The sequence below is a fragment of the Gopherus flavomarginatus genome, chromosome 1 (assembly GCF_025201925.1).
Source record: "Gopherus flavomarginatus isolate rGopFla2 chromosome 1, rGopFla2.mat.asm, whole genome shotgun sequence".
NCBI classification, from domain to species: domain Eukaryota; kingdom Metazoa; phylum Chordata; order Testudines; family Testudinidae; genus Gopherus; species Gopherus flavomarginatus.
The window spans coordinates 163,935,529-163,949,495 of NC_066617.1; the positions used below are offsets into that span (position 1 = coordinate 163,935,529).

The window sequence follows — 13,967 nt, forward strand, 5'->3', positions numbered from 1 at the left end:
GGGAGCTGAGTCTCAGTCGGAGGCTAAGGCTGGCAGCCAGGGCCCTGGGTGCAGGATGGGTAGTGAGGCTCAGGGCACAGGGCTGGCAGCCGGGGCCAGCAGCCAGGGCCAGGGCCAGGAGCGGAGCTGGGTGGTGCTCCCTACATGCTCTCGCCCCATGGGGGCTGACTAGGGCCCCAGCCGTGCCTCTCAAAATGTTCCTCCACAACCCCTACGGGGGCATGCCCCAAATATTGGGGACCTCTGCCCTATGACATCTCTGTCTAACTATGGAAACCAACCTGGTTAGAGCATATTATAGCCTCCTGTCTTCTGACCAGGGTGGGCCAACAAGGGTATGTTACGCCTGTGCTCAGCTCTCCACGCTAACTGCCAAATGATTTTTGGTTGAAATTCCAAGTGCTTGTAAATGGCCTAGGCCCAGATTTCCTTAAAGGCCATCTCCTATATACCATCTGACCTCTGCTAGTTGAGAATACTGGAGAAGAGTGAAGCTTGAGAGAGGTAGAGGGCGTTCTCAACTCCAGGTCTGCTCCTCTGGAATTCACTGATGGAAATATATTCAAGCATAAGCCTGACCATACGTATTAAGAACTGTGAGATGCATCTCTTTACCTAGGTTTCAAATAACCGAACTGTGAAATCCTAAGCTCTTAACTGATTGACAAGGTCCCTCTCCATCTTTGGCCTTAAAGATGTAGGCCAGGGGTAGGCAACCTATGGCACGCGTGCCGAAGGTGGCACACAAGCTGATTTTCAGTGGCACTCAGACTGCCCAGGTCCTGGCCACCGGTCTGGGGGGGGCTCTGCATTTTAATTTAATTTTAAATGAAGCTTCTTAAACATTTAAAAAAATCTTATTTACTTTACATACAACAATAGTTTAGTTATATATTATAGACTTATAGAAAGAGACCTTCTACAATGTTAAAATGTATTACTGGCATGCGAAACCTTAAATTAGAATGAATAAATGAAGACTTGGCACATCACTTCTGAAAGGCTGCCAACCCCTTGCCATAGGGAAGCAAACTACCTCTTCAGCTATTCTTTGGAACAATGATCATATTCAAGCCATGTAAAATCTGTTCAGTTTCTTCAGAGATGAGCTCCATATAAATGGATATGAGATCATTTCTATGCATGATTTCCACACCCCCACCCTCCCCCATGCACACGCGCGTGCACACACACACACACACAAAGACTATTAAAGTTGTTAACAGTCTCCAGGCCCTATGGCAATAAGCTCTAGCTAAGCCTGAAAGCCTGGCTAGTAAAATTGAAATTCTGGCTAGTAAAATTATAGGTTGGTGCAGATCTAGTATATTCAAAAAACAATGGGGGAAGACTTCTCCTGAACCACAGAAAACTGTATGTTAAGGTCTTCCGAAATACATCCTCCTAGAAAGTCACAAGAATTAAGGGAATCATTGAGAAGTGACAGAGAAGAGATTCCAAGATTTTCATTCACAGAGAACAAAGAGAAAACTGACTGGTTCTGCAGGCATGTATTTACAGCTCTATTCAGAGTCTTTACTGCATCCATCACAGCGGTATCTGAGTGCCTCACAGGAATCTGACTGAGGCCACTGTCCAACCATTACGGAGCAACAACTATCCCTCAGCGGTATCCTGGATCAAATATACATCACTGAGGGAGAGGGTAAATGCTCGATTGTCTTATTAAGAACATCAGAACTATCAAGTTCTATGTAGAGCCGGTCAGAAAGTTTTCATCAAAACATTCTTGATAGAAAATCCCATTTCTGTTCAAATTGAAGCTTTTTGAAAAACGTGTCAACTTTGATCAAAATGCCCATGAGAAAAAAATGTTTGAAACAAAAAAGGTTCAGTTTCAGAAAACTTTAGTTTTGTTTTGCATTATACTTTATGTTTGTTCATTTTTGTATTACATTTATTACTATACATTATTTCATGGTATCAGTAGTAGTACTGCATAATATGTACTACTACTCATGTCATAATATGACAGAATAGTTGAAACAACCTGGTTTTTATCTATTTTTAAATCATTAAGGGCAGCTTCTACTTAATACTGATTTAAAAATCTTATCTTCTAAATCAAATTGTCATCTATTTCTGTTTTAAGGAAAATTTGATACTGACACAAAGCACTGTGTATTATGTTACTACTGACACACAATAAAATATAAAAATGAAAAATCATACAATAAAGTGAGAAACAAGCTAAGTGAGCTAATATCTTTCACTGGACCAATTTCTGTCATCTTCCTCTATGTAGTGTAACAACTGCAAAAGTTGGCCCAATAAAAGATATTAGCTCACCTACCTTGCAGCTCATACCTTGGGACCAACATGGGTACAAAACAATAATCTGGAATAAATTTTGAAATTACACAATTCCAAAACAAAAATGTGGAAACCTGAAACAACATTTGCCCAAATTTCTGATTCACAGGAAATTTCAAAAATATTTGTGAACGAAGAAATTTCAAATTGTTGAAATTTCCAGCAAACTGGAAATTCTAAGTTTTGACTAGCTCTAGTCCTATGTGAATTACATAACTGTTCCAAACACATTTAACAGAAACTCTCATAAAAAAGAATATGTAAATTTATTATGTGACTATATTAAACAAAACAAATGATATACTTCTCACCTTTCAAGTCATTCAGCTCTACCTGTGTCTTCACTGGCCTTCTCCAGCTTGTCTGTGGCACTATTCACCACTATTCCCTGCTGTGCCTGCGACCATGTATTCAAGCTGTTACCTACTACCGTTTCCACCAAGATCAGATCGCATTTTGTGTCTTGGGGAAATCAGTAAATGCCTGAACTAACAGCACCAAGGCCCAGTTAAGATAACCTTTTATTGGCAATTACACAGAAACCTAGAACAAAGCGACAACATGAAACAAAAGTCTAAACTAACTTGAATAGATGAATGCCATTATTATTGAACCATTACCTACATTGCATAGCAGAAAAGAACCTTTTTTGTCCTCAAAGCCCAAGATGTCTGCTTCTTGATGCTGGCTCAGTCCATCTGACATATCTCAAGGTGTCTGTATCTGCAGTTTAACTGTAAGCCCTGTAGATATAACTCTCAAGCTTCGGCAGTCTAAAATCTACTGACTTGACATTGCCTCATGTTCCAGATCAGCCCAAGATGATAATTTACTTCAGAACAAAACTACATTCCTTTCTGAGTATCTGTTTTGGCTGACTCATGTTTCTTCCTATCCCACACGTGTGCAAATATTAGGTAATATTATCTGTACATTCATCTGTCCCATTCAGATTAATTTCCCTTCACCAGCTCTTCCACTTAGGCTGTGTAAATAAGAAAAACTGTTTAAACTGCACTTTCCCCCCTGAATTTTCTTCATCTGCTGTGACCCTCAAAATTATCTTGGATTTTGTTTTAAACATAATACATGTATAGATACAAGGGCAAACAAATAAAATTAAGATGAGCTGGGGGTGGGGATAGCTCAGTGGTTGGAGCATTGGCCTCCTAAACCCAGGGTTGTGAGTTCAATCATTGAGGGGGCCATTTAGGGATCTGGGACAAAAATCTGTCTGAGGATTGGTCCTGCCTTGAGCAGGGGGTTGGACTAGATGATCTCCTGAGGTCCCTTCCAACCCTGATATTCTATGAGTACTAGAGTCCCCAACACTCCCATCTGTAGCTTGACCACAGGATTGGACCAGGTAGTCTCCCACCCTGTGGCTTGAACTCAGCACCAATCCCCAGTGGCTGCTGGGAAATGTCAGTGAAATACTGGCTTAGAGAGGGACACCAGGAACATTCACAGTTACAAAGATACTTTGAAAATGGAGACATGCTGAAAATTAAAATTTTACAAATATAAATTTGTGATTTTCTTATTTAGCAATCCCAGGTGGCATAATGGACCAATGAAGTTTTCCTTTAAGAATGTTGCTAAATAAGGTTTTGTATTTATATCAACCATAATCTCCCATGCTTTTCACTTAGGCTCCAGTTCTGCAAGGTACTTACACACACAAGTAGTCCCACAGAAATCAATGAGATAACTCATGTTTAAAGTTAGTCATGTGTTTATATACCTTGCTGAAACAGGACCTTCATCCGTTTTATTTCCTAATATCATCTCTAAATATATTATCTCTCACTGGACATTTCTCCATGTTTCAAATTTTTGCTCTGTAGTTTCTACATAAAAATTGCTGCTAAATTTAGAACTTACTGTCAACATAGAAAAAATGTGAATGCACAATCCGTGTTGGTGTTTTCCACTCTACTTACACACACCAATGAAAAACCTGATATCAATCATCAAAGCAAAACTACAACATGGCTGAGTTCCAAGTCGGCTGTCTGTGTTCAGAATGAGTGTGGAGATATGTGGGCTGTGGGGAATGGATGCAGGAAGAAGCCGAGGATGAGATGGGAAATTGATAGTGTAAATTAGGCGTTGAATGACTTAACTACTAATTTATTTTCTCGCTCTCTTTTTTTAGGATTTGCATTGGTGGGATATGTGGCAGTCTAGCAATCTTAACTTTAAGGCCTGGTCTACACTACAGAGTTATGTCGACTCAAGGCATTTTACATTGACCTAACTACAGAAGCGTCTACACTAAAATTTTGGTACTGCCAACATAACTGCTCTGTTACCCTGACTTAACTCCACCTCCACAAAATGTAGAGTCAATGCTGATGAAGTTCAGTTGATGCAATGTCAGAGTAGACAAGGTGTTGCTTATATTGACCGTTACTGGCTTTCAGAAGCTATCCCGCAATGCCCCACACTGACAGTACCATCACTACAAGCTCTCCAGGTGAGGACGCGCACTGCCAACACAAGCAGCATACTGTGGACACACAAAAGCAATTCGATGATTTACTGCAGTGGCTGTAACTTAGGTTGATGTAATTTTGTCAAGAGGACATGCCCTAAGTTTTTAGTTTTGGGGGAATGTTCCTACGTGTCTTGAACTGCACTAGCTCAGCGAGTCTGACTGCAATAAGAAAAAAAAGCACTTGGTTTATTACTGGGATTCCTGGATTTACTTAACTTATTGCCAATGAAATTTTTAGTAATATCCATAATATTTTACATCTTGACAAAGCAAATCATCATGTACTAAAGCTACACAGAGAATATAAGAATATCCTAAACAGTTCCGGCCAAGGTAAAACAAGTTACAAAAAAAGCCCCAGTCATTTATCTGTCTCTCCAGAAAACTCTTACTGTATCAGAAAGTATGTAAATGCCCCAAATCTTCTACAGATACAGGTCAAGAAAATCCTGAATACTTTTTTTAACCTATTTTAGGATTTTCTGCTCCCACTCGTTTCTAATGACTGATCAATAATATGAGAAGTGACTCTAAACAAATACATCTGCTGCAGTTCTCTGCTTTCCCAAAAGGACATAAGCAACTCACCTGGAACAGACTATTTTATTTTTTTAAAGAAAAACATGGGAAGCTATGTTGCAGATGCTTCTTTACAGTACTAACCTTTAAGTTGCAATCAAGCCACAAATGTAAAAAGCTATCAGAGGAAAAAAATGAAAGTCTTCTTTTAAAGTTCTAGTTCAAGTGCATTCTGGAGACCCCTATCTCCAAGGCCAAGTCTACACTTGGAAGGCTTTTCCAGTATAGCTATGCTGGTATAGTATGGGATTGGTCGATGCTACGCATGGCTCATGCAGCTCCTCATGGTCTCAGATACCATCCGATGGTCCACAGACATTTACACTGAACACATCACTGGCCACCGACAGTACCAGGAGGCGTGAGCCGGAGCGACATCATGCATCGACTATGAGAAAGGGACCAAGAGACTTTTTCCATTGGACCATATGAACCGGAACCATAAGTTCACTGAACATTAAAACTCAGCAAATGAGGGTCAATCCATCCTCATCATTGAATCCATTCATACTCCACACCTGAACATAGCCATTATATGATGAACAACATACCCTCCTATCTCAATGTCTGTACTTTGACCCATTAACCTTTTACCCCCAATCAGGGATATTGCAGATTATGTATTTCTTACGCCATCCGATCTTAAACCGAACTTGGCACCCCTTGATAATCTGTATGTTATTCCTTGATAACCAGAAACTTCTACGCTTCAACTCTGTACCGTTCACTCTTTTTTAAAAAAAGACCTACATCTTAATAAAAATTTTAAATCTGTTCTTACCTGCAAAGAGCTCGTAGTGTGGACGCAGCTTATACCCCCTCAGCGAAATAAGATACACTAAACAAAGTGCATTTTCCCCCAGTATAGCTGCATCTATACTAAATGTTTTTGTCAGCACAACTGTGTGTGTCAGGGATCATATCCCATCAAATCCCTGATTGACATAGCTATACCAGCAGACATTTGTAGTGTACATCTGGCCTTAGGTATAAATACGCTCAAACAAACAACTTCCTGTTGGTCTTACACAATAACTCAAGTATTTTTAATGAAATTTTATTCCTTATGGCAACACCTGAAAAGGAAAAACAAAGCTCTGAACGTAAAATTAAAGAAAAAATTTCCTACCAACCAAAACCAGATAACTGATTCAAGGCTCACTCGCAAGAGCCTTGTCTACATTAGATTTATTTTTAAAAATCTCCTACTGCTGCATTACCACTGGCACAGTATAATAGCGATAGATGGGGCACCAAAATTTTTATCTCAGTCCTGTTTCAGCCTGTTCTGAACAGAGTTCAACAACGAAGTACATATGCCAGAGCCACACCTATTCTAGCTGCACCATCACGGCAATACAACAGACAGATTTCCCAGAAAAGTGTAATGTAGAAACCAGGGCCGGCTCCAGGGGTTTTGCTGCCCCAAGCAGCCAAATAAATAAATAAATAAATAAAAAGCCTTGATCACGATCTGCGGCAATTCAGCGGGAGGTCCTTCGCTCCGACCGGGAGTGAGGAACCCTTCGCCGAATTGCCACGGAATAGCTGGACACGCTGCCCCTCTCTGAAGTGGCAGCCCCAAGCACTTGCTTGCTAAGCTGGTGCCTGGAGCCGGCCCTCATAGAGACAGCCCATTTGGTGAATGTTCTAGGCCAACTAAGGAATAATCAATTTCTACTTTTTCAGTTCCTGCTACCAGAGAGCTCCTTGAGGTATCAGTAGTTAAAGCACTATTATTCTTATTTCCAAGATAACTAAACACTGCTTCCAAATAATTGTAATTACAATACACGCTACAAGCAACAAGAGCATATACTGAGGTTTTATGTTACAAAATATGCCCATGGAAATAATACATATTTATTTATTAAGAACCACAGCCAATATTTATTTGACCTCTCTGGATCCATATACCATCCATGTGGTCCTCTACCCCACCCCACTTCCTTTTTTAAACATTATATCATACAAACAATTAAAAATAAAAAATTCAGGCTAAAATAACTTGCTGTAATATGACAACCAACCATCAGTACACTAATGGAGGTACCTGAACACAATCCAAGCAAATCTCTACCTTTCAACTCTCCGCAAATGCTTAGGAAAATATAAAATACTGGGTAAATAACATGCAAGAGGAAGCAACTGTTAACAGGCTATAACGCTACATGCTCCCTGTATGGGGATTGCCATACCAGATCAGACTGAGTGCAGTCTCTCAGTGAACAGTATCAGGAAGGTGCAAGAAACACCACAGAAGACAACTATAGAATAATCTGCTCCTGGGGAAGTTTTTTCCTAACCCCTGTCAATTAATGGTTGGCTCATGCCCCAAAGCATAACATTCTATATCCCTTCAATAAATTAATCCTGTCTAATGTTACTATGGGTGCTCCCATTATCCATATAAATATCAAATCCTTTAATTCTGCTCTCCTCTTGGTCTACTTAATATCTTGTGGCAATAAGTTCCATTGGATAAATATATCAACTTTAAATGTATTCCCTTTGATTTCACTGACCATCCCCTTGTTTTTATATCATGAGAAAGGGTAAATAGAAGCACACAATTTACATTCACTGTGCCATTCATTATTCTGTATATCTCTGTTCTGTCCCTTCTTATCTCTTCTTTAAACTATTTGTATACTTGACATTTTGCGTTTTTTTTTTATTATTGTTTTAATGGCTTTGGCTACTGGCTCTTCAAATTCGCTCTTAGCGCGCCTCATTTCCAATGTACATGTTACTTGCCATAGCACAGTGTCTCAAGCTTTCATACTGGTGACCCCTTTCACACAGCAAGCCTTTGAGTGTGACCCTCCTTAAATATATAAAAAAGTGTTTTTAATGTAGGTTTTAGAGTAGTAGCCATGTTAGTCTGTATCTGCAAAAAGAATAGGAATACTTGTGGCACCTTAGAGACTAACAAATTTATTGTAGCATAAGATGTAGCCCACGAAAGCTTATGCTACAATAAATTTGTTAGTCTCTAAAGTGCCACAAGTACTCCTATTGTTTTTAATGTATAACTCCATTATAAATGCTGGAGGCAAAATGGGGTTTGGGGTGGGGGCTGACAGCTCACGACCCCCCACCTAATAACCTTGCGATCCCCTGAGGGGTCTCAACCCCCAGTTGCACTCACACTGCCTGGGTCCTGGCCACCAGTCCGGGGGGCTCTGCATTTTAATTTAATTTTAAATGAAGCTTCTTGAACATTTTAAAAACCTTATTTATTTTACATACAACAATAGTTTAGTTACATATTATAGACTTATAGAAAGAGACCTTCTAAAAACATTAAAATGTATTCCTGGCACGTGAAACCTTAAATTAGAGTGAATAAAACGAAGACTCGGTACACGACGTCTGAAAGGTTGCCAACCCCTGCTTTAGAAATTCTGATAAAAATGGTACTCTACAATCTCCAAATCTAAAGCACCCCTGCTTTTTCCCCATCTTTAGTAAAAACACATTTGAGTAAATTGAAAAGCTGCTATTAAAATTCTGTAGCAATAAAATAATAAAAGGCATTTAAGAAATGATTTACACAAAGAGCAGTACAGACATTAAGGACTCAGTCCTGAAAACCTTTATATATGTGAGAACTCTACGTGCATGAGAACGACTTATATTAGTAGCAGGTTTCAGAGTAGCAGCCATGTTAGTCTATATCCGCAAAAAGAACAGGAGTACTTGTGGCACCTTAGAAACTAACACATTTATTTCAGCATAAGTTTTCGTGGGCTACAGCTCACTTCTTCGGATGCATCCGAAGAAGTGAGCTGTAGCCCACAAAAGCTTATGCTTATGCTGAAATAAATGTGTTAGTCTCTAAGGGTACGTCTACACTACAGGATAATTTCGAATTAACTTAAACCGGTTTTATTAAACATATTATAAAGTCGATTGCGCACGTCCACACTAGGCACATTAATTCGGCGGTGTGCGTCCATGGTCCGAGGCTAGCATCGATTTCCGGAGCATTGCACTGTGGGTAGCTATCACTATAAATATCCGGCCAATAACTTTGATTTGCGGCCACACTAACCCTAAATCGATATGTTAATATCGATTTTAGCGTTACTCCTCTTGTTGGAGAGGAGCACAGAAATCGAGTTTAAGAGCCCTTGAAATCAATTTGAAGTGCATTGTAGTGTGGACGGGTACTGCGTTAAATCGATTTAACGCTGTTAAAATCGGTTTAACAGCGTAGTGTGGACCAGGCCTAAGGTGCCACAAGTACTCTTGTTTTTTTTACATTACTAAGGTGATCAGGCCCTAAACAATTAATTCTCACCCATACCCCTGTGAAGTAGGGCTGGTAAACATTTATCCTCATTTCAGAGGCTAGGGGAGGAGTGGGGGAAATCAGTACAGAGGCATGAAGTGACCTTCCCAGAAACACTCAGTGTCAGAGCAAGGAGCAGAACCCAGGAGTTCCTGACTCCCAATCCTGTGCTTACTCCACTAGATCACTGTGTCTCTGAAAAATGGCAGTCACATCTGGCCTGACTTTCAGAGGTGCTGAGTATCCCCAACCCAAGTCAATCGAAGTTGCAGATTTGAAAATCAGACCAATCAGAATTTTACAGAGAAGTGCCTGTTTTTCATCTTCAAGGAAATCCTGGTACTTACCTGGAGAAGAAAAGTAGAAAAGTCGTTGGAACAAGTCAGTGGCTAGTCAGCAAAGTACAGGTTTGTTCAGCAAATATTCCAGTTAGCAGAGCTGACATCTGTGCAGTCTTGTGCATGTTAATATTTATGGAGTAGCCCCGTGTTTGTTGCAATTTCCCAGCTTTTCTATTGGCTAAAAGAGCGGGAAGGACCCTACTAAAAGTCTATACCTGCCATAGAAAGCTATCATCCTTGACTGAATGTTACTGACAGATGCTTTATGTAATGGCACACATCGTTTGCTATGTTATCACCTACACATCTATTATAGCTTCCGGGAGCTATAAGAACCAGTTTATATCCAACAGCTGATAGTCAACCAGGCAAGACATTAGTGAAACACGTGATTTGCATTCCCTGGGAGAGAGGCAGAAAATGACATAACACTATTTTAATGGCAGGGGAGTCTAATGACTTCATTTTAGTACTGGAATGCTGTTGTCTGACGTGGCTGATGACATCATTCTTCATGCCTCCTGCTGCTTCTTCCTTCCATCCCCACTAATTATGCTGTCACCTTTAAACTTGGAAAATAAACGTCTCATTACCACAGCCCCTAATGAGCAGGTGAACGATTTACTTCCCATTTTTAAATTATGGGTTTTTCTTTTCTTTCAGCAAATAACTGGGAGGCTTTTTTGAGATAATCTATGACAGCATCTGGCTTCCGCAGCATAAGTATTGCTTTACAGAGCACAGCGGTGCCTTTCAATGGCCAAGTATATGAAACTAGTCTACAAGTCCCTTGTTTTAAATACAGGAAGATACTTATATAAAACAGGCAAATGTGAATTACAGGCTGAAATCCATCCAGGAGTTCAGGAAATAGCAATCACAAAAAAGTGTTATGTTAGTTCACTGGATAATACAGAGATACATAATATATTAGAATACCTATACGGCATCCTTCATCACAGCAAAAAATCCCAAACACATGACAAACTACACACAGACAGCACCACTGAAATGTAACCATTTCTGAGGCAGACTGCAGCACTCCATGGATGAATGACACGCTGGACAAAAATGGGCAGCAGGGAAAATTTGGGCCTAGCTTCTACCTTTAGGCAAAATGCCACAGGATCCTAAAAGTGCAATTCTGCCTGAAGAGGCGATTGTGATAGTGGCATGGTGAGGCGCTGTATTTATTTTTAATTGTATTACCATGGCACCTGGAAGTCAAGGGCCAGGATCCCATTGTGTTAGGTGCTGTACAAACTTGTAACTCAATGACTTCAGCTCAGATTTGCCAAGCTTACAAGTAAAACTCAGGTGTCTTTTTCCTAAGTGCCAGACTGTCAAACAGCCCCTGAGATCTGAGAGTCAAACTGGGTTCTTTTGTTTCTGTGAATTAGCAACAACAGTAGTTGTGTAGGCTGAATTACACAATGGCACATGTGCAACTTCATTTAGCCCCTTAAACAAAATGTAGCTGATAGCTACTATATCTGCGTAACTCAATGAGCCCTTAATTCAGGTACACAGATGTAGCTGAGCAGGCAGAATATTTACCTACAGGATCTTTAACATGGGTGAGAATATGTGAAAAGAAAATAAATAAATGTCAATCTCAGATCCTAGTGTATGTTTGCAGGGCTGGCAGAAAAACAGGTTTACTTTTAAACTGAACAAATTTGATCTGGAGTAATAGATAGGATAAACATGGAACTCTATGATGCAGTGTGACTTTGCAAGGTTTCATCAGATACACAGTACAAACCATAACGTTCCGTTTGTTTCAGCAGATGGAAGGGCGGAGTCAACCCTAATAGGTTTAAGTTTCCAGGAGGTTTTTATTTCTAAGTCAATGCTTTGATTATTTAAAACATCCCATTCCACCTTGAGGAGAGAGAGGTGGGGAGTGGGAAAAGAAAGATATATGCTAGAGGTATGAGCACGGGACTGGGAATCATACTCCTGACTTGCATTCCTGGTTATTCCACTGATTCACTGAGTCACTGTGTGACTTTAGGTAAGTTATTTAACTTCTCTGACTCAGTCTTCTCATCTGAAAAATGTGATTAATACTCTTTACTCACCGCACATGACTGCCCCCAGAGCTGTTACTGTTAATGCTCCCAAATCTATAGCTGCAGTATTGTGATTATTTACCACTCAGGCTCCAATGCCACATGGGGTGGAGCATGAGTTACTTTGCAATGACTGAGTTCTGGAGTGAGAACCTTAGCCCCTTGGTCAAGATATTTTCCTCATAATCTAGCTCTGGATGGGCACAGTGCATGTTCCCCACTCCTTGGTGTGTTAACAGGAATCCCCCACCAAGCACTCTCTCTTAATCATTTGCCTGCCACTGTGGGGCCTTGGGCACTGGTGCACCTTGGTCCCTCCTATTCTTTGCCTGTGGCACATACTAGTCTAGTCTCGTATGTGCTGTAATACATTAGTCTTATTTCAGTTGTTGGGTTTTGTGTGCATGGGCTGGGTGGTGTTGGTGGCCTGTGATATACAAGAGGTCAGACTAGATGGTCCAGTGATCCCTTCTGAGCTTAAACTCTAGAACCAATGGCCCTTCACTCCTTTCAGTGTTAAGTCATCTGTAAAGGCACGGCAAAATAGATGCCTACACACAGTCTGAGTCTGCAGTAGCTCTTTCTCTTATGCAGAAGCATACCAAGCCTGGACACATTTTCCAAAAAGGAGGCGCATAACATTCATTTTGTGGTGAAATATAAAAGTATTAATAGATCATGCTACATTCTCATAGCGATTGAAATTCTGCCTTTACAGAGGAATAGGTAGCAGCAATAAATTTCTACAAGGAAAAAACAGGCAGGAGATATTGTCTAATGACCCAATCAACGAACTGGGAGTCAGGACTCCTGGGTTCTATATCCAGATCTGCCACTGACTTGATACACGGCATAGGTTAAATAATCTCACCTCCTTGTGTCTCCATTTACCCTTCAGTAAAGTGATAATGATAAGTTACCTGCCTCCCAGAATGGGTTGGGACGCTTTATTAATTAAAGGCTATGAATAAGTTTATATATAAACAAGGCATAAATGTTTAACAGTGACGGGAATTCACCACTGGAACAATTTACCAAGGGTCTTGGTGGATTCTCCATCACTGACCATTTTTAGACTGGATATTTTTCTAAAAGATCTGCTCTAGGAATTACTTTGGGGAAGTTTTATGGCGTGCGTTATACAGGAGGTCAGACTAGATGATCACAATAGTCCCTTCTGGCCTTAGAATTTTAAACAATGAATTAAGAGAAAAAACAAATGAGTTACCCAAAAGCTCCAGTCAGCACTCCAGTTATATGGAGCGGGGGCCTGCATTTTCTCAGTACATGCACCAAGAGTCTCCTCTGAATCTGCAAGCAACTGGCGGATAAGACCATGATCCACTTCATGGATTTCCTGTGAACCAAGCAAGCAAGCAAAGCATGTAGTTTGATAATAGAGAGGAAAGGCGTTGGAATAAAATGTGGTTAATCAGTTTGCAGGCTTTATAAATAAAACCTTAAAGGGATACATTTAACAGGATACATGATGGGGAAATATTTCCCACTTATTGATTCTTAACTAAAGACAGACATTTTTCAATGTCAATTATATTATAAACATTAAGGGTTTATTTCCAAATGTCCCTCAACCCGGACATCAGTGTTTTGCAAACAATCAAAAGGCAGTCATAAATGTTGTTTTACCCACCATTAACCTGACAATCTCAAAGAAAATTATTTAAAAAAAAAACTACAAAGGAATCCTTTTAACAGAGAGAGAGAGAGAGAGAGAGAGAGAGAGAGAGAGAGAAGATCTTGTTTTACTGATTCCAATCTTAATTACTCACTGCCCATACACATGTACATAAACACAGCACTTCAGAAATGTCAAACTGTAT

General features: G+C 40.1%; 1 protein-coding gene across 7 annotated transcripts in view; it reads right to left on the bottom strand.

Moving 5' to 3' along the window:
- The window catches only part of GRAMD1C (GRAM domain containing 1C), an 80,458-nt gene that overhangs the window by 63,353 nt on the left and 3,138 nt on the right, over positions 1-13,967 (bottom strand). For 2 of the 7 annotated variants that reach the window (XM_050958525.1, XM_050958515.1), the window contains exon 2: positions 13,355-13,483. The exons of 1 other annotated variant lie outside the window; for it this stretch is intronic. In XM_050958525.1, coding sequence (XP_050814482.1) covers positions 13,355-13,483 — 129 coding nt within the window. Of the gene's footprint in view, positions 1-2,958; positions 3,099-13,354; positions 13,484-13,967 lie in introns of those variants that run through there. 4 more of the 7 variants (XM_050958506.1, XM_050958497.1, XM_050958548.1 and 1 more) reach the window with 3 other exon arrangements.